The sequence below is a fragment of the Conger conger genome, chromosome 4 (genome assembly GCF_963514075.1).
Source record: "Conger conger chromosome 4, fConCon1.1, whole genome shotgun sequence".
NCBI lineage: Eukaryota > Metazoa > Chordata > Actinopteri > Anguilliformes > Congridae > Conger > Conger conger.
In genome coordinates, this window is record NC_083763.1 from 18,908,144 (window position 1) to 18,927,937 (window position 19,794).

General features: G+C 45.7%; 1 protein-coding gene and 1 long non-coding RNA gene across 3 annotated transcripts in view; one reads left to right on the top strand and one right to left on the bottom strand.

Moving 5' to 3' along the window:
* Positions 1-878: 878 nt before the first annotated feature.
* LOC133126470 (uncharacterized) lies at positions 879-5,051 on the bottom strand. Its single transcript, XR_009708539.1, has 3 exons — positions 4,785-5,051; positions 3,778-4,056; positions 879-984 (listed from the first exon to the last, which is right to left on the bottom strand). It is a non-coding gene; the product is annotated as an uncharacterized LOC133126470 (long non-coding RNA).
* The window catches only part of raver2 (ribonucleoprotein, PTB-binding 2), a 45,757-nt gene continuing 29,701 nt past the window's right edge, over positions 3,739-19,794 (top strand). For both annotated transcript variants that reach the window (XM_061238729.1, XM_061238730.1), the window contains exons 1-3: positions 3,739-4,113; positions 9,918-9,984; positions 16,949-17,418. In XM_061238729.1, the coding sequence (XP_061094713.1) occupies positions 3,865-4,113; positions 9,918-9,984; positions 16,949-17,418 (786 nt within the window). In that variant the 5' untranslated portion in view covers positions 3,739-3,864. The remainder of the gene's footprint in view (positions 4,114-9,917; positions 9,985-16,948; positions 17,419-19,794) is intronic.

Genomic DNA, 19,794 nt, shown 5'->3' on the forward strand with positions numbered 1-19,794 from the left:
TTGGTTGGTTGTTATGTGGAATCACAGTATATATTCCCACAATCAGTGTCATCCCACTTGAGGGAGGCACTGAGGAAAGGCCCCAAAGTTGTCTCATTTGTTTGTTGTGTGGATATATTTCCACAATCACATTGTGTATTATTTTATTTCGGCGTTCTTTTATCTACAATGTGTTGTCTTTGTAATTGGCTTAATGTAAAGCACATTATATGTATGAAAGGTACTATAAATATAGCTATATAAATAAAGCTTATTATTAACATAAAACATATTTATCGGTACAACAGCAGCATTATTGTGTTATTCGACATGCAGAGGTAGCTAATGTTAGCTAGCCTAGGTATTGCTAGGCTTGGCTTACTTTCTCCGAGCTAGCATGGACTTGAAGCGTAAGACGACTCGGCATAGCCACTTGCTCTGCTATATTGTTGCATCTGTATCTTCGTATGTACTGCATAAGCCATCTTGCGCTTGCGTGTTTTAAGTCTGTCACTCGATGATAGAGAACTGATTGTTGCCTGGTCCCTACTGGCCCAGCAAAAACAGACAATCCATATGTTTTTACATCCATATGTTGCATATAAACATATGTACATGCACGAGGGTGACACTGGCTCAGGAGGTAAGCACAGTCGGAGGGTTGCTGGTTCGACCCCGCCCTGAGCGTGTCAAAGTGTCCCAGAGCAAGACACCTCACCCCCAATTGCTCCTGATGAGCTGGTTGGTGCCTTGCATGGCAGCCAATTGCTGTTGGTGTGTGAGTGTGTGTGTGAAAGGGTGATTGAGAAGCATCAATTGTACAGTGCTTTGGATAAAGGCGCTACATAAATGCAGACATTTACCATTCTTTTACCATCATGTACATAAAACAGCAGTGAATATCTTAAGTTTAGCCTTTATTTCCATCCGTAGAGATTGCATTTGGAGTCAGAGGCACACCATCAGGAAGACCAGAGGACTAACTCTGGCTGAAAAACAACTAATCTGTGGAGAGGACAGAAGAATTAATTAAGAAGGATGGCACAGAAACTGGGTATATATTAAGTAAATACCATACGGGTCAACCAGTGAAGATAAATCCTAGTCAGTGACATAGGCTAGCCTACACTGCAAGATGCGAACCTCTCATCAGCAAGAATTGAAAGGCCAGATTAGAATGAGCCAGAAGTGTTCTGAAGTAGCCAGTTTTCATAGACACATGAGATCAAAATAAACCTTTACCAAAGCAATAGAAAATCAAAAGTGTGGAGAAAGGAAGAACCCATGATCCAAAGTACCCCCTCACCCCACCCCATCTGTGAAATATTATACTTAATGCCATTTTAAAAAATTGATCATTGCTGAATAACTGCCTTTTCATGACTAACCCAAATAAAAACAAACATGTTGATACGAAACTATATCCAAATAAGAAATCTGTATATTCTGTTTCTAGTTTTTCCTAATTTCCTGCTCTGAATGCCTTGACAATCTACTGTAGATGCACAAATCATATACAGTCCCCTCCAAATTGGAACAGCACAGCAAGGTCAATTCCTTTGTTTTTGCTATACATTGGAGACAATAAAGTTTGAGGTCAAAAGATGTACTTGAGATGATATATCAGATGAATTTCAGCCTTCATTTCCTGGTATTTTTATCTAAATTTGTTAAACAACATGTCACCAGACCACCCAATTTTCAGGTGAGCAAAAACATATTGGAACATTGGACAGGTGTGTCGTTGTGTTGTTGCCCAGATATGTCCTGTTAGATTGATTGCTTAAACAATAAATAGTACTGAATGTCTACTCTTGGTTTTAGCCTTGGAATTTGCCTGTGAAAACTGAATTTGTGTTAGAGAAGTTAAAGATTTTTTTTTTGTGTGTGCTTTTTCAGCGTTATTGGATAGTAACAGAGAGTCAGCAGAGAGACAGGAACAATTGGAGTGAGAGAGGGGAAGACATGCGACAAATGTCAGATGGTCGGATTCAAACCACTGACGTCGTGGCTCGCAATGAGGACGTGGATGGTGCTCTACAGGCACAGTCTTTGGGAGAAAAGAAAGTCATTTTGAAGCGTAGAAAAGAGGGGGAGATCAGATCCATTGCACAAGCATTGGGGATAGCTTGTGCAACAACTTGGAATGTCCTGAAAAAGAAAGAAGCCACTGGCATACTGAGCAACAGACATCGAACAGGTTGACCAAGGAGAACAACAGCAGTTGAAGACAGAAATTGTGAAGAAAAACCCAAAAACATCAGTCAGTGACATCAAAAACAATCTCCACAGGGCAGAGGTGAAGGTATCTCAATCAAATGTTTGAAGAAGACTTTGAGAGCAGCAATATAGAGGCTACACCACAAGATGTAAACTGCTCATCAGTAGTAAGAATCGAAAGGCGAGATTACAATTTGCAAAAGAGTACAGAGATGAGCCCCAAAAGTTCTGGAACAAAGTTTGATGGACTGATGAGACCGAGATTAACCTCCCAAAGTGATGGAAAGGCCAAAGTGTGGGGAAAGAAGGGACCTGCTCGTGATCCAAAACATGCAAGCTCTTCTGTGAAGCATGGCGGAGGAAGTGTCATGGCTTGGGCTTGCATGGCTGCTTCTGGAGTGGGCTCAATAATCTTTATTGATGATGTAGCAGCAGGACTAACTGGGAGGAACTTCATCTTGCAGCAAGACAATGACCCAAAACACACTGCCAACACAACAAAGCACTTCATTACAGAGAAAAAGCGGAAGGTTTTAGACTGGCCAAGACAACCCAAAACAAACAACAACTGAAAGAGGTTGCCATAAAAGCCTGGAAAAGCATCACAAAAGAAGAATGCAATAGTTTGGTGATGTCAATGGGTCACAGGCTAGATGCAGTTATTGCAAGCAAGGTATATGCTACCAAATATGTGTTATTTACTTTAATTTACTTAAATACTCTGTGTTCCAATACATTTGCTCACCTAAAAATTGGGTGGTCTGATACCAAAGGTGCTATGTTTTAAGTTAATCTAGGTGTAAATACCAGGAAATAAAAGCTGACATTCTGAACTCTTGTCTTGTGTTCATCTTTTTATCTCAACCCCAAATGTATTCAGTGTATTGCAAAAACAAAATAATTGGCCTTGCTGTTCCAATACATTTGGAGGGGACTGTATGTTCCTCATTTTTATAGGCAATGTGCACTGGTCTACCAGCTTGATCGTAGGCCTATTTCAAGTTTTTTTTTCTCCCGGCTGTACCACAGTCACAGTATTGCAGGTCGGTTCCAGAGCGGAACGTTAGAAATCAGGCTAGGATATGTAAACGCTTTAGAAGCTGGCATTTTGCTTAGCCCGAGTCGCTTCACACCCACGGGAGATTCGTGAAAAACCCTACCATTCATTCCTTTCCTTAATTCTGGGCTACATTACACATTTATATGTAGCAGTATTAAAATATTATTTTCAGTTTCAACTAGGTCCATAAGTTTGTGCAGCTAAATCTTTCAGCAACTTCACGTAGTGTCATTATCCGTATCCTTGCAGGCAGCAGTGTTCTGCATCCAAAGTGTCAAGCCCATAGGATAACTTTTCCATTACTTTTAAGCTGCATGTGTGGTTGATGGCGTCTTTTAGGTTGCATTAATGGACTTTTCGAAAACAGACATCGGTCACATTAATTTATCCTAAATGTATGACGTCCACAGGATGGCGTTAATTTATTTCTTAACATTGTTTCCACTTCTTATGCCACTGTTCGTATACCAAACGGTGGGGGTCGCCAAGTGTACGGTATAGTGTGGTGCTAGCAATACCTTTTCGTCTGTTCTGTCGATGGAGCAACGGCAATACAGACGCCCACCTCCTACTGCTTCCACTCACTCGCCACAGAGCTTATCAAAATGGCGGCAGCTTCCTCCATCCAGCCGCCGAGCGTACATGCTCTAAACCAGGAAAATACACCTTTCCCGGATTCTGACAGCCCCGAGAGCCGACAGGATGAGGACACCACATCGGACGGCCCCTGTCTTCGAGTCTTGTCTGATTTAGAGCCCGAAGAAATCGAAAGGAGGCTGGAAAAAACTCGCAGGGAGCTGAGCAACAGGAGGAAAATTCTCATTAAGAACCTGCCACAAGATATAACCAACCAGGTAGCTAACGTGATTAATTCATTTTTTTAATTAAGTGCAACGTAGCGACGTCCCGTTTGATACTGTTGTCAAACTTTTCCCACCAAATATTTATTAACTATATTTTTATAGCAAATGACAATGATAAGCATATGTTTAGCACTACTTTGACACACTTTTTTGCAGTTTGCGATCACGCAAAAATATATAGGTAGCGGGCGAATGTGTTACAGAATTATATGGACGAACCGGGTATGTCTTGGTATTGGAAGCCTTGCTACACTTGTTTGCAAGCAAGCCAAGCCATTACGGACATCAGGAATGCGCATAAAAGAAAGCAACCACAATGTTGGTGGGCGCACACAATTCCTAGAAAGATAAAGAATTACTCCCACGGGCCATTCGGTGCCGTTAAATGAACTGTTCTGTTGTTACAATATGCTCATCTGATAAAAAAAAAAAGAAAAGTATCTCAACCGCTGTAGCCGCGTTAGCTGGCCTTGGGACGTAGTTAATAATTCCCACATTGTAGCCTAATCTGATCAATATGTCCGAAATATTAACTAATAGCGAGGTAACCTGTACAATGGATCACTGTTCAGGAAATTGTACGGCCAGTACTTTTATCATGGTGTGTGGATTCGCTTATATTCTTTCGTGTCCCAAACTTATGTTTTCACTGTTTCACTCACCTATTTGCCACGGCGTAACTTGAATGACCTCCATTAATTTAGTGACACAACAGGGTGTCGGCGATGAGTACAACTGAAATTGTAAATGATGCAGCGTTATCGTACTAGCCTAGTAGGCGAAACCCTATCCGATACTTGCTAGAGGAAACCCTGTTACCGACGTACGTTTTAATATTTAAGCTGCGTGTGTCGAACTCCGAAGGTAGTTAGCTAGATAGACAGACACCTAATTAAATATAAGTACAAACACTTGTTAGCGCCTGCTGTGGGTGAACAAGCTGCTTAGGGAATCGGAAGCCTTTCCGGGGCATCATATGCATCATAATTAATTCAAATGTGTAGATATACGCACCTTATTGTATGAAGCATCGTTTTGAGACTCTTGAAGCCGATTATATTCCATGCATAGGTGGATGCTCGTTTATTGGGATTTCCTTCACTTTGCTCGATTAGGCCAGTTCATTTCGAAGTCATTTGTTTCAATATGTGCATGTTCAAATGTCATTACGTATAGTTTGAAATGTCACCAAGTGTTGGGTGCATGAATAATTGCGTTTCCCCTCTAGGACCTAACCCGTATTGTGAGATTGCTCCAGGCTATGAAGTCTCGGGCAAAGGCATTTGCTAGTGGAGCATATGTGTACAGTATAGTTTAAGGGTGAATGACAGATTCCCATTCAGCCAGGTGAACCTGTGTGCGTGTGCTATTATTTCACAGCAGAATGTCAGTGCAGGATATTGTGATACAAAAACAAAGGTCTTTTGATGGTGGATAGATATGTGGTTTTCATGTGGCTTATTGTCATTCTGGAAATAGGAGATAGCCAAATCTCTAAAATGTCTGCTATTTTAAGATTGCTTTTTGTCTGAAACAAAGAATGGTATAGAAGCTTGACACAGATGTTTAACACCCTCTCTATAACCCTTCCCCAATAATATACCAAGATGATAAGAAAATAAATACATGTACACTGTAGGCTAATAAAAATGGGAATTTCATGGTGTCACTGGTATATAGGCCTATCGGTCAGTAGTCTGAAGTATCTTCTCCTTCAAATTCACCAAATGATAATTTCACAGCTGATCTTTGACATTTTTTTTCTGGGGAGCATGCCCCCAGACCTCCCTCCTGCAGCAGGGTTGTAGCTCTATGCATTTCAACAACACCTCCGCCAGCGTTACAGCCTGTGTTTCCACACCTGAAAGTTGTCATTCCACAGACCCTTAGCCCTGCGTTCCAAACGGCCCTCTCTCGCTGTGCGTCAGTTGGGGATGGAGGCGCCGTTCGATTCGACAGCCGGATGATAATAAGATGGGTGATGGATGCTCTGTCAGAGGACGGCCAGGCAGAGCTTCCTGCCGAAGACGTCGACCGTCGTTTGAGCTGTTCAATTATTCAGGCCCTTCAGCAGCAGGTGTTCTGCCCTGCAGGTGGGACAAAACGAGGAGGGCCGCACGCACACGCGGGCTACCGCGGCGTATTTCGCTCTGTCCGCCCCGGCAGGAGTCAGAATGCGTGCCCACCCCCCTGCCTGCTCCCAGGACACAGTCACTGCCGTGTGTCAACAGCAGATGTTCTTGAATCTGTCTCTCTCTAACAGCACGGCCCCGTCTGGTGCCCTGCACTCAAATTCTGCCTGTTTATTGGTGTATTTCATATTGTTATTTTTATGTGCAAATTACCCCCAGGTCTGATGTTGATGGAAAAACCGAGGTGTAGCCTTCAGGGATTAGACTGGCAGGGCTGGTTACCATCAAGAAAAAAAAAAATGGAAGAGCATGTTTTTATTTTTGCATTATAATTCTGTGCCTTTATTTTTGTGTGGCTGTATTTTTGTTTTTCTGTGTTTCCAAAGTACTCGCTCGGGGGGAACCAGCCCATAGTTTCTAAGCCCCATTGCCTATAAACATAGCAAGACTGCGCATAAATATGCATTAGGCTGATCTTCTTGGCCTGCTGCGGTGGAACAATTAGAGGGGTTGGTCCGGTACTCTATGGATCCATCCTGTATGTAAACTGTCAAACGGTCAGCAATAGGATCTGCACATTACCAGCAGCTGTTTGTGAGGGCGTTTGCTGGCGCGGTGATATTTGAAGATATTTTACTGTGGTGAGTGCTGAGCAAGGGCATGGGTCCTACAGCTGAGCTAGCGGGGAAGAGATCTGCGTCAGATGCAAGCGCTCAGTTCTCAGTGCACTTCAATGATCTATTATTGTCCTGTCTGTTCTGAGACTCTGTTTACCCCTACCCTGTTTCCGTATGTGAAACTGCTCTACTTCCTCTGCACAAGCGGGCTGTTGCAGGAGATGCTGCTTCATGTCTGCCCCTTGTTGTACTGTCGCATCCACAGTGGGCGAGGGTAATGAGCTTGTTTGAGTCCGGGGAGCTGCTCTCTGGTCCCTGGGCCGGGCACGGTCGGGTCAGCCCTTCCTCGCGTGGTCGCGGGGGGTTGCGGCGCATGCTGAACCCCGTCACGCTCCGGCGGGTCCTCCTTCCGGGTGACCCGGGGACAGGCCGCGTAGGGCCCCCAAGGGCACCTCGACCACTGCTACCACACCCACCTGTGCCCTCAGGGTGAAATACACCAGCAGGTGCTGCATGACTTTGGGCAGCACTGGAAAAAGTGCAAGTGAAGACCTTCACGTTCACTGAAGCAAAGCCTTTCGTTGAAGTGAAGCCTTTCACTTTCACTGAAGCAAAGCCTTTCACTTTCACTGAAGCAAAGACTTTCACTGAAGCGAAGCCTTTTGCTGAAGCGAAGCCTTTTGCTGAAGCAAAAGGCTTCAGATTCGCTGGAAACCCTGCCTTTTTAATTACATCCAATGTAGCTGCTGCTTTTATTCAAAGTGACTTACAGTTGACTAGACTAGGCAGGGGCCAATCCCCTCTGGAGTAATGTGGGGTTAACGGCCTTGCTCAAGGACCCACAGCTGCATGGATATTATTGTGGCCACACTGGGACTTGAACCACCAACCTTCCCGGCTCCTACTCAAGTAACTTAACCACTAGACTCTCGATGCCTAATGGATGAATGTAACAGATGCATTAGTAAAGACAATTAAGCAACATTTCCTTGCCTGGGCTCCTTTTTTCCCAGATGTTCGCCACTGAAATAATTTCTAAGGCCGATTGAAATTTCATGCCGTTTGTGTTTAAAGCTATAGAAAAATGCTGTGATGTCTTAATCCATATGCCAGTGTCAGAGTTCCTAGGCCGAGTTTTCTACTAATTTGAGAGCCATTATTCTCCCTGGAAGAAACTGCATTAGGGACAGCGTTGAAAATCCTCTCTATTGAATATCTCTCCTTTATCCCAGATTGAGACAGACAGCTCTCCTCCCTACATTGTTTGAGTAATCAAATGTGGAAGGGGTTGCAGATTCTCTTAAAGGAATAGAGACTCACTGTGGTTCCAGTAACAACAGATGACACCATAGCTGTTCCTCTCGGTTGGGTGCTGTTTGTCAGGGGTCTGTACCAACACAGTTTGAGGTGCTGCACTAAGTGCTCCGTGGCTGTCAGCTGCACTGAGATCATGCCACTTTGCTCAAATATCACCACTTCCCGGATTGAACAGTGACTGCACACTAAATGATCTGGCTTCTGGGAGGTTGTGCGTGTGTGCGTGTGCGTGTGCGTGCGTGTGTGTGTGTGTGTGTGGTTCAGAACAGGGGCTTTGCATTTGCTTCGTGTCAGCTTGCAGAATATGCACACAAGACAGAAAGCCTATACGGGTGCCTTTTATTTTCGGCTGGAAAAGGCTGGGCCGGGCTCTCAGAAGCACTCCGGGTTCTGCTCTCCTGTAGACGCAAACGAGAATCCAATAAATATCTTGGGCTAGAAAAAGATCCGTGGAGCCGTGGAATCGCCAGAAGGGATTTATTTTTGTTTGCCTTTGTGTTCCATAGGATTGCGCTTTGATCTGACTTTGAATAAAGACGATTCCGGGCTGATCTTTTGGAGCAGGCGCGGGACCAGGAGAGCAGGGGTTTCTCCCTCAGCGGTAGACTACTCTTCTGTAGGTGGCTCTGCTGGAGGAAGGAGAGCTGGGATCAGTGATTAATATGCAGCAGCACTCCCCGCTGCCCTCCCCTCCATGTTTGAGAGTAACTGTAAAAGTGCCCCGGAGGTTAAAATGCATTTTCACCCTGCTCCGCTAATGTGCCATGCCACTGTGAATGGCAGCTCCTTTGCTCTCCCTGACTCTGCGTCAGGCCTGGTTCAGAGTCGGGGGCGCTCTGCGCGAAACATGCTGTCGATATCGCACACAAGATAAAGGCTCACCCCCTTTCACTAAGATCCTCATGCCTGGAGATATGCTTTTTCATGATGGGGCAAGTTCACAACCAGATTGAGATTATTAGCGTGGATGTCAGAAATCGTAGAGAGGCACGTTGAAGTTCAGAATATAGATGATGTTTGGCACATCTGAAAAGCGAACTTTCCTGTTTTGTTCTCCCGAAGATGCTATTTCTTATATTGTACGTTTTATCCTTTTGGGCAATTCCATGGTAACCGACATTACAAATGCAGCGTATCTGCTTGGTAAAGTCCAACAGAGCTAGTACATAAGAGACTGACAGGGTTATTTGCTCCTGATGGATATAGAAGCCTATATCATCTCTATTACGTAGCCATATAGAACTTTATCACACATATATCTGTCAGTTGTAACGACTGTTATCATGGAATTGCCCTTTTTGTCTTTCTGGTTTATAGCTTGTATTACACCTCATCTTTTTTCCCCCACCTGCTTTCATATTGTACTTATGGGATGGGGCATTTTACCGGGAAGGATTGTGAGTGTCCTTACTTGAAAGGTGCAAAGAAACTGTAATTGATTTTAATATGAGCACTTTCCTTTCCTCACTCCTGGGATTGCATTGCTTGCCCATGAAATTAGTTACACACTGCACAGGATTCTTAGCTGTCATGCGTTGAAATGGGAAAGAATTATGAATTTTATGAAATGTTAGATTACAATATGAATTTATGCTGTGTTCTTGTGAAAATGGGGATTGAAACTGCTTTTGGAGTTTGATATTTGAAGGTGTTTGGATGAAGTATCACACTTTGTATCAAACAGTCGTAAAGATATGCACTTAAACCAAACCTTTCTTTTCTCTGACAGGAGGTCCATGACATTTTGAGAGAATATGAACTGAAGTACTGTTATGTGGACCGAAACAAAGGAACAGGTAACCTTCAATAATTTATGCAGCATGTAGAGTGGCAAGCTAAAAATGGCTTTTCTGTGATAGGAGCTTAGCCTTTGAATACATTTAGTTTGAGTTAAAGTCCTGAAATGCAGCACCTTTTAAAAGATTAGTCAGAAAACCATTTTAATTGTTAAAGCCCTTGATGTTATAGGCACCAGCAAGGTTAATTGTTTTCAATAGCAAATGGGATCTTAATGGAAAATGTGTTATCAAGTGGACCATGTTTTTTTACAGCAGAGCACACGACTGTGTTGAGTAAGCTTGAGCAAATCTTTGTAGTTTTGTTGGGATGATGAATGGAGTTGTGAACTTTGGCTGTGCTTGATATTCTTTCTCTGTGATTTTCATACATCAAACAAAGCTCTAAGCTCTATTCTCCTTTTTCATTACATATCCATTTTTCTCAGATTTGTAGAATTTTGAGACGGTTGTTGCCAACTTAATGTCACTGAAATTATTTTCTTTCTTCGGAAATGGGGTTCTGAAACATTTGTGTCAAATTCAATTTAAACGGAGCCCTTCAAAGATACTCAAAGCTGGATGTGCTGAAACTGGTTTATAGGAAGCCTTTTATACCTAAATTGTTAGACTGTCGCTGTCATTTAGTCAGTCAGTTGAAATTCAGGCAGTCACAAAATGTTTGACTTTGATGTCTGGGATTGTTAGACGCGAGATATTTGTTACCAGGCTCTGAAATAGCAGCTTTAGTGCAGTCATCCATTTTTCATGTCCTCCGCCATTTCTGAATGTATCTGCTGTTCTTCTTCACCCCGAGGGCAGCGTGCGTCTGTTCGCTCCCTCGCAAGCGAGCGCGGAGCCGGGCTGCCGATTAGAGGACGCTTAGCCCAGCTTTGGAAAGACCGCAGCGCTAAACCCGGGACTAATCGGCGGTGTTGGGCCGCCGCTTACTCTGCCGTAATGCTGAGGTCTTTTCACAGCTCCGGAGCCCGGGCTCCCTGCGCCCCGGCGACGTGGCAGGGATTCCTCCGAGCCGTAATTAGTCGTGCGCGGTGTTGAATATGGACCCATGAGCTCATGTCCTAACCCTCCTGGCTTGTCGCCTTCTGACGGGAGGCTCTGGTGTCATGGCCGGTAGCTACGTGCGCAGGGGACTTTTCACCGCGGTTGCACGCCACAGGGCCATTTCGGGCGAGAAACCCCACAGTCTGACTGGCAACGGGCACACCTCCAACCGAACGGTCATTGATACTTGTTCCGGTGAATTCCTTTGATCTGCGCAGTGTCTGCCGCTCTTCCTCTGTAAGGAGGGGCAGCTGGGAGATTTAAATTTGCTCCGCCTGCCGACAGGGTCAGGGCTTGGACATGACCGAGTCGCTCCTTCAGTCACAGGCTAAGCTGACAGACCATTGTGCTTAAGCCTCTAAGCCTGCAGTTGAAAAGTAGAACAAAACCACTGTTATGTGTGTGAATCTGTCACACTATGTGAACTGGCAGATGAGTATGTAGCAGACTGGTGCCTGCAAATTGAATTCCAAGCTTTTTATCTGTTTGTGTATTAGAGCTGAGGTCTCTTCCATGTCAAGCGCATTGCCGTCTGGTTGGTTGAAATGAAGGGTCGTTCAAGAGGAGTATGCCCCCCTTGACCCCAATCGGCACCAGGAGCCTTACTGGACTCCCTCCCCACCCCACACCACTAACTACTCCACCATTACAGACCAGCTGTACACACTTCCCCTCCATTCCTTCCTCCCCCGCTTCTCCTCCTGGTGTCTTGGAACCCAGACGATAATCTAAAGAATATAGAAATAAACCGTGCAAGGTAGAGTCTGCTGTCCATCTGTCCCACAGGCTCTGTGCAACTTACAGGCACGGTCCGTGTAAAGATCTGTCTAGCACAGTATCCAGGGCAGCCTGACAGAATAACATTTCTGGGGCAGAAAGAGAATCAGGGTTGCACAGGAGCAGCAGAGGTGACCAGCACCCAGAGCAACTGCTGTAAAGGCACCTTGGGGATCAGCAGCCATCGTATTTTAAAGAACGCAATTAACCAAAGCGTTGATATCGAGGGGGGCCATTAAACACCAGAAACGCTTTAATCAGTCCTCGCTAATGCTGCTTTATGTCTCGCACCTTGAACGAAATGAAATCCACGGCCCCGCGGGCCTCGCCTGGTCTGGGCCCACCAATTAATAAGAGCACGGTTTCTGCTGGCTCTGAGTCTCCTTAGGTAATGAGGAATATTTATCCTCTATCCCCTGCGCGGAGTTTGCTCTCCAGTAGAGCCGCGCTAAGCAAATTAGCGCTCGGATACCGAGGCGAAGAATCGGCGTTCTGACGCACAGACGCGTCCGTTTCGGAGTCTGCGTTCGCCGCTTTCCACCCTGCGAGTTTTTCCGCCCGGGGGAGCCTCCGGCTTCCAGTGGGGACTCCCGAATGGAATTCCAAAGGTATGTGCGCCAGTTCAGCCTGCCGGGACCGGACAATGGAAGTGGCCGGCATGGGAATGCGAGAGAACAATAGGGGGTTTGTTTGACCGCCGTGTCCAATAATGAAGACACCGGGGCATTGGAAAGCCCTTCCAGGCTCAATGGGGAGCCCTCTCTCCCCTTGCTTTGTAGCCCAACGCCAAACGGAACGTTAAGGGCCGCGATCGGGTTTGTCAAATTGAAATAAAAGATCCTGTCACAGTTTGACCAAGCTGCTTCTGTGATCTCGCAACAGCCGTTTGGCTTTGTTTCGTCCGGGCTGTGGAGAGTGGAAGATCTTAACCCCGCAGCTCATAACTGGGAGATATGAACAATGCTGGTGATTGATTTTACCCCCCCAACCTCCATTCCTCTTCTCAGTTCTGTCCTGGGAATATGGTCATTTGATGATACGGGCGGGTGGGCAGCCGGTTAGGCTCACTGAGGTCATGACGCCTAAAAGCAACTTTTTGTTCAGCACATCAATTACCGCCCGATTGATCTGTTATTCACCAGCCAGTAGCGTCCAGTAATGGAGTGTGTGTTTACTGTTTTTCACCAGCTGGACTTTTGTAGCTTTCTTAGTCGTAATGGTCCATTTAGTGTTCGCTGGAAAAAAACCCTACTGACTGGAAGCCGTGATAATACGGTTACGTTTGAATTTAGTATTTTTTATGTTCAGTATTAGTGACTAGAAGTGGTTTGCCTTCCTGAATCAAGAAATGTAAATGTTTGCATAGCTTTAAAAAAAGGAAGAAAGAGTGTTCTGATATTTGGCCGTGTAAGGCAGTGCAGTGTAAAATTATTCAGTACTTCAATGTGAGTCACTCTAAAATGAAAACGCCTGTTTGGCCCCTTACCACACATTTAATGGGCTTTTAAAACAGCACATTTTCAGTGCCTCGGTGCTAGAACGACATCATCTGCTGATTGCTCCTGGATGACTAAGTGAATGCAAATCAACAGAGGTGGGCCATCCATCATGGAGCTCTCCCAATGTGTGGCAGGAGCTGAGTCCTGTCTTATCTGCTTGATTCTGCTTGAAAATATAAACGCTACCGTTTGGTTGGACTTCTGGGCGTAGAATCTTGCAGCATACGCTCTTTATATCATGTATTTCGGTAGAAATATATCGATGGGGATCATCGTCGACTGGAAAGTTTTTTTTCTCTTTTTCCATGTCTCACTAAGTGAAATGTAGATTATTTCCTGCACCTCCAGCCATTAGCTTTGAGATGATCCCTGATCTGCTCTTTCAAGCGAGTGTTTTAGTTTCTGTCCACTGCCACTGGCTGGCTTGTCAACTGTTTCTGTCTGTATTTAATAATTCTGTTAATGCTGGCATTACTGCCCTAGGGATAGAAAGGGTTGTGTGTTGTTAATTTGCAAGACCTCATAGTTTTCCCTACACAAAAATATCTGCAATGGTGTGGAACTGGTCATTTGCATTGGTCCTTTTTAGGTAATTAAGTAATTGATACAGCCACCAGTGGCTGGGTCCCCTTTTTTCAGCTTTCACGGTGTCGGGTGGAACGGCCGTGAAGATGTGAGGAGGGGGGTTGTGTGTTCTGGAAGGAGCACTGATGTGTGGCATGGCCTCGCCCCTCTTCCCTTATCAGACCCCACATACAGCAGGGCCGTCACAGCCCGCTAAGCCACCGACCGCTCAGCTGTGATACCGCCATACCGCCACACCACACCCAGCCCCCTTCTCATCGCCTTCAGCTGTAATGCGAGGTGGGTGGACGGGTTAAACAAGGCGGTGTAATGGCGAAGCGTGCGGCCCCATTAACACACGGTCGGGGGTTTGGTCCCACGCCATGCCACCTTCTCAGCTGTGGTCCCTCTACCCGTTACCCTCTCAGATTTATACCTCTCTGAATAAAGCAATACGTCCTAAGTGGGGAAATAAAAAAGGTGGAGAACCCCTTGTGCCCACACCCACACCCACCTCTGCCCCCCATGGCCTGGTGCAGTATATTTTAAGCCGGTGTCCGCTGGGGTTGGGTTTCAGCCGTTTGGAAGCAGCTGTCGTGAGAACGGTGTGGAAGTACAGAGCTTGCGTTTCTGTGGTGATCTAATCGCGATGGTGGAGGAAGAGGGGGGGGGGGTACGCGGTGCATTAGCGCTCCGCGGTCTCGTCGTCCACTCGACGTGGAAGCGCCGCTGTTTCCAGCGCTGCGTGGGAGCCGGCCTGCCATGTCTGCCACTTACGCTGGATGACTGACGCCTAAGAGCAGGAGAAGATCATCATTAATTGATGTGATGGCGAGTGTGGGAGGCTGAAATGCTGGGGGGGGGAGCGCATGCACAGAGACTAAGGGTGCGCTTAAGAGCTGTTTGGCAGTCTGTTACGTGCCGGGACTGCATACTGTGACACCTGTGCATGGCTGTGCACTGTGGCAGGAACCCTACCTGTGCAGGGAGAGGTCTCTGTGGCAGGAAACCTACCTGTGCATGGCTATGGCAGGAACCCTACCTGTGCATGGCTATGACAGGAAACCTACCTTTGCAGGGAGAGGTCCTGTCCAGCATGTGTGTCCATCCACACACCTGTATGTTTGTGCGCAAATGTAAATATTGTAATCCTCCCTGCGTGCTGTGTATTTGTGGAGAGTTACTAATTCTGTGGTTGAGGTGAGGTGAGGTGTGTGTGTGCCTGTCTGCGCCTGTCTGTGTCTGTGTGTGTGTCGATGTGTGTGCACATGGCCCTTGGGAGAGTGGTCCATTCTGTTCATTATGTTTGAGCGGTTTTCCCAAGGTGCCAGTAGGGAGAGAGGCCTTGCTGGCTGCAGGCAGAGAGCTCCTGCTTGTGTGTTTGTTGTGCTAAGTGACATGCTGTAAGTCAGCAGGTGGAAACTTGTTTGTTTGTTTTGACATTGCAGAGTGCAGCCTAGGTTTTTCAGAGCCTCTAGAGCCTTAGCTGCCTCCGTGCTAACCTGCCTCCAGAGTGCTTGGAATCAGGGAAATATTTGTGAAAATACTTGAATGAAGATTGTATGTAGTGGAGCACTCGACATTGTAACCCACAAGAGGTTGTAAAACTGCCCGTTTGTTCCTGTGATTTCATAAGCCTTACCATTAGTTTCCGTTATCTCTTCTTTTTAATTATCTGTTTCGGATGTGACATGGCAGGAGAATTGTAGGCTTTTAGAAGTTCTCTGTTGTATTGTTTTTTCCCCCCTCCACATACACTTCTGTAAAAATGAACAGCACATTCATAGGCAACGTCTGTAATTAAGGACATCTATGTCTTGAAATATACGTATTCTTCAACCTGTCACCAGCCGAGAAGCTTTGAATTATAACATTATTGTGTAAGCTTTCTAAGAGCATTTTTGTCTTTGACAAAAGAAAGAGTAATTAGTTTAATCTCTATAAAGCATTAGAGAATGTAGAAGTGCTTTGGCGCAGTGTATTAGGTGCAGAAACGGAGGCAGAGTTTGTTCATTACAGAGGCAGAATGTACACAAGGCCAGCTAATACTTTTCTCTTTGTTTCTGCCTAAACAGATTATTGGCCTTTCAGTGGCAGAATACTGTACGTTAATGCTTGCATACTGACTACTACTTCATTGATTTTACTGTAGAATATACTTCTGGCATATGAAGGGAGGTAAAGCATTGAACCATCAGCCATTCAAATTGTGAAACTACAAAAATAAAGTTCAAAGATTTGGATATTTCTGCAGGGTTTTGTAGCTACCAGTGGAGACCAGTGCCATAGGCTAAATGTGATTGCTTCGAAAAGGCTTTCATTTCTTGGTATAAATCATTGGTATAAATCTTGACCCCCCCCCAAGTATTTATGACAGACCCACTTTAATCCTGTTACGGTTTAGGAAGCAAGCTCTCAACACAGGAAATGATTCGAGACAAATATCCTGAGCCTGTAGCATGACTGCTAATAAAAGAACATCTGTTTGAGATGTTAAATTGTATCTGAGTTTACTCCTCAGATAAATTGTGTGTTGTTAAAAAAGACACACTGAAAGCAGAACTGAAGGAGGGTCATTATGAACTGAAAGAAGGAGGCTCCTGTCAGGTAATGGGGAGCCATTAGCCTGGCATACCGTTAGTTGCATAATATCTGAAGAGTATCAATTAACCTCTGTACCATTTCACACTTGATGCAAAGAGCAAGCCTCAACCCAGGCCATTCATTTATTTAATGGGGGAAAAGCATTACGGTTGTTTGGGTTTAATTCGCCATTTCTTTTAAGTGAAGGGGACAGCACTGCCATGTTGGCGTTAGCCTTGTGCTTTTGGTGAGTTAACCATTTCAGTCCCATACCCAAAATGAAATCCCAAGGGGTTTTGGCTTTGGTTGTGAAAATTAAGAAAGTTGAGAGGATTTAGGAGGGTTCTAATAGGGGCTCAAAACAATCGTCGAGTAGTCATGTTGATTTGTTGAAAAGGTATAAGGTGGAGATGGCATTGTTGGGATTTTCTGGTGGTTACGCTCGAGTTCCATATGGCACTCTTGGGACTGAAAGGGGTGATGTTCCTCTCTTCCAGCCTTTGTGACGCTGCTGAATGGAGACCAGGCCCAGGATGCCATCCGCTCCTTCCACCAGACCTCCATCCGTGGCAGGGAGATCACGGTGCAGCTGCAGCCCACCGACTCACTGCTGTGTGTCACCAACCTGGCCCACACCTTCGCCGGGGCGGCCTTCGAGGAGCTGGTGCGCGCCTACGGCAACATCGAGCGCTGCTTCCTGGTGTACAGCGAGCTGACGGGCCACTCCAAGGGCTACGGCTTCGTGGAGTACATGAAGAAGGACTCGGCCTCCAGGGCCCGCACGGAACTGCTGGGCAAGCAGCAGGGTGACCGCGCCCTCATGGTGCAGTGGACCGACGTCAACCAGCTGACCGCCGAACACCTCCACTCCAAGTGCCTTTGTGTCGACAAGCTTCCCTTAGACTTCTGCGACACCGACGAACTCGCTCACATTTTCTCCAACAGGTACAAGCCTGTCTTCTGCCAGGTGAGTCTGAGGGCCCCGTACCCAGTAAGGGGTGCTCAGGTTTGGATGGTTTGACACTTTTGAGAATGTTTTTTCCCCTCCAGTGCTCGGGCCCTCAGTGAGGGAGACGTCAGTGTCGGGACAGCGTTTGCAGCGTGAGGCGGGTATCCGCTGATCCCTCTGCTGGCGGTAATTGTGCGGTGCGCGGGTCAATCACGGTGCTGCCAGACACAGCGACGAGCTCGGAGCCTGAGCTCCCAGCCTCTCGTCTTTCCTCCGCGCATTATTTCAAGCACATTTGCCAGCAGAGAGGACAGGAATCAATAAAAAAAGCCCATGATGCTTTGCAGGAGAGTGAAGCGGGCTCGGTTAGAAAAGCTTGCGGTCGGTGTTCCAGCAGCTGCTGACTCTGACCCAAGGCTGTAAATTCCTGTCGGGAAAGTTTCTGCAGCCGGCGCGTCTGTTTTTGAGTCTGGGGCTGCTCTCTTCAGCACCGAGCGTTGGGTTCAAGCTCCTGTCAAAGCGTCAGATTCGCCATGTCATGTTGCCATGGCTGCAGAACGCCATTGTCGAGTCGTTCTTGTCAGTGAGCGATCCTCTGTAACCGGCGACCCCGAAAGTCTTGGACGTGTGACAGTGGGAAGGGGAAGGAATCAGGGGTCAAAAGGTCTGTCCTCGATTGCTCTCTCAGAAACGGTGCAAGATGCTGCTGACGCAGTGGTCTTTAGAAATGTTTAACACGCTGAATGAGTCACCTGTGAGAATGTTTGAAGCGCTTCCGTTGTGGGGGGGGAAAAAAAGTCTGGAGATTGAAAAGTTGAGTAACCAATAGCAACAGAATCCTCAGTAGCTTGCCACTGAATTGTGGAGCGTGATGTGAAGGCCACAAAATCAACAAACATTTTTTTTCTCCCTTTTATCGTTCTGGAGTGTTTGCTTACTGTGTTCAGTCTGGATTCTTGACAGCGGGCGCGTTGCGTAAGGCAGATTTTTTCATGTCGCACAGCCCCCTTCAGCGTGTGCTCTGACAAGCCTGACCTCTGAGTGCCTCTGAGGCCGTGCTCTATCTTATGAGCCCCTTCAGGCTATACGCCGTCATACGCCCTGTGTCAGCCTGTGTCAGCCTGTATCACCTCAGTGACCCTCCTACTTTTGTATTATCTTTTATTTGAAGTTTTCTTAAGTTTGGCAGATCTCTTACAGTTTAAAGTGGAGGTGCTGCCTCTAAAAAGTTAAAGCTACAATCAGAATGCCGTGCTGAATTTCATAATCTCATAATTTAATTTGAACACTTCCTTTTTTGCTGAGAGGTAAAATTGTTAGACAGATAAGCTGTTCTGATTGACAACTGTTATTCTTGCTTGTTAGCAAAGCAAAGTCAGCCTCCACTTGACTCAATATGTATGTTTGATGTAGCACCTTGTCAAGGACATAGAACAACCTTTAACAGAGTTTAAATAATGACTTATGATTCGTTGAAAGTTATTCGAATGGTGTTCTTACGCGTGTACATGTTAAGCCTGGGCGAACACATGTAAGGTTACTTAAAACAAACAAGTTCATAGGTTGCTCAAAACGCAGTTTCACATTCCATGCTAAACAGACTTTGACTTATGTTTTATTTACACCGGCCTTGTTATGGCTAATCTTGAGTGTAAATTGAGTTTATTTTTGGCCTGTTTACACTACGTGCCTTGATACTTGTGCCATCGGTCTTCGGTACAACCCCGCTAGCGGTTTTAAATGAAAGTTATTGTTCGTCATAACAGCGAGACAGTGGTAGGTTTTTGCTTCATCTTCAAAAGCACACGCTTCCTGTTAGCTAACGCGGAGTACACAAATTTCTGCATACTGTATATTGTGATGCTGCCTATACATGAAAAATCTCCAAATAAATAATGAATTGTATAATTTCCATACGACCTCGTAAGTATTATTGCAATAGGGCTTCTCCAACTTTGCGAGTACGCTGCAGCTCTTAATTAGCAACTCCATTCACGTGCTAGGAGTAGCGCAGATTTAATCAAATGTTCTGTGGAGACCGCTTAAGCTCTTAAGATTGATATCAGAAGGAGGGACATGATTCTCGCGTAGCCAAGGACTCTACATTCATTAATGCAGCAGTTTACTTAACGCTAGCACACTAATTGTGTTTAATTTACTGGAATTTCAGTATGACAGCAGTAACCAATGAAGCGAAAGCAGCCAACAGGTGTGCGCAAAATAATGTAGACGAGCAGCATAATAATTACTCTCTCTTTCAGTCTCCACATGTTCCTCGTGCCCCCACAAATGAATGCGCATCTCAAGGAACATCGGGGTTCTCACGTGCCTTGTTAGCATCTGGGACATACCAGCAGCCAGAGGGCCTCTTGGGCTTTTATTCCGCTACAACGA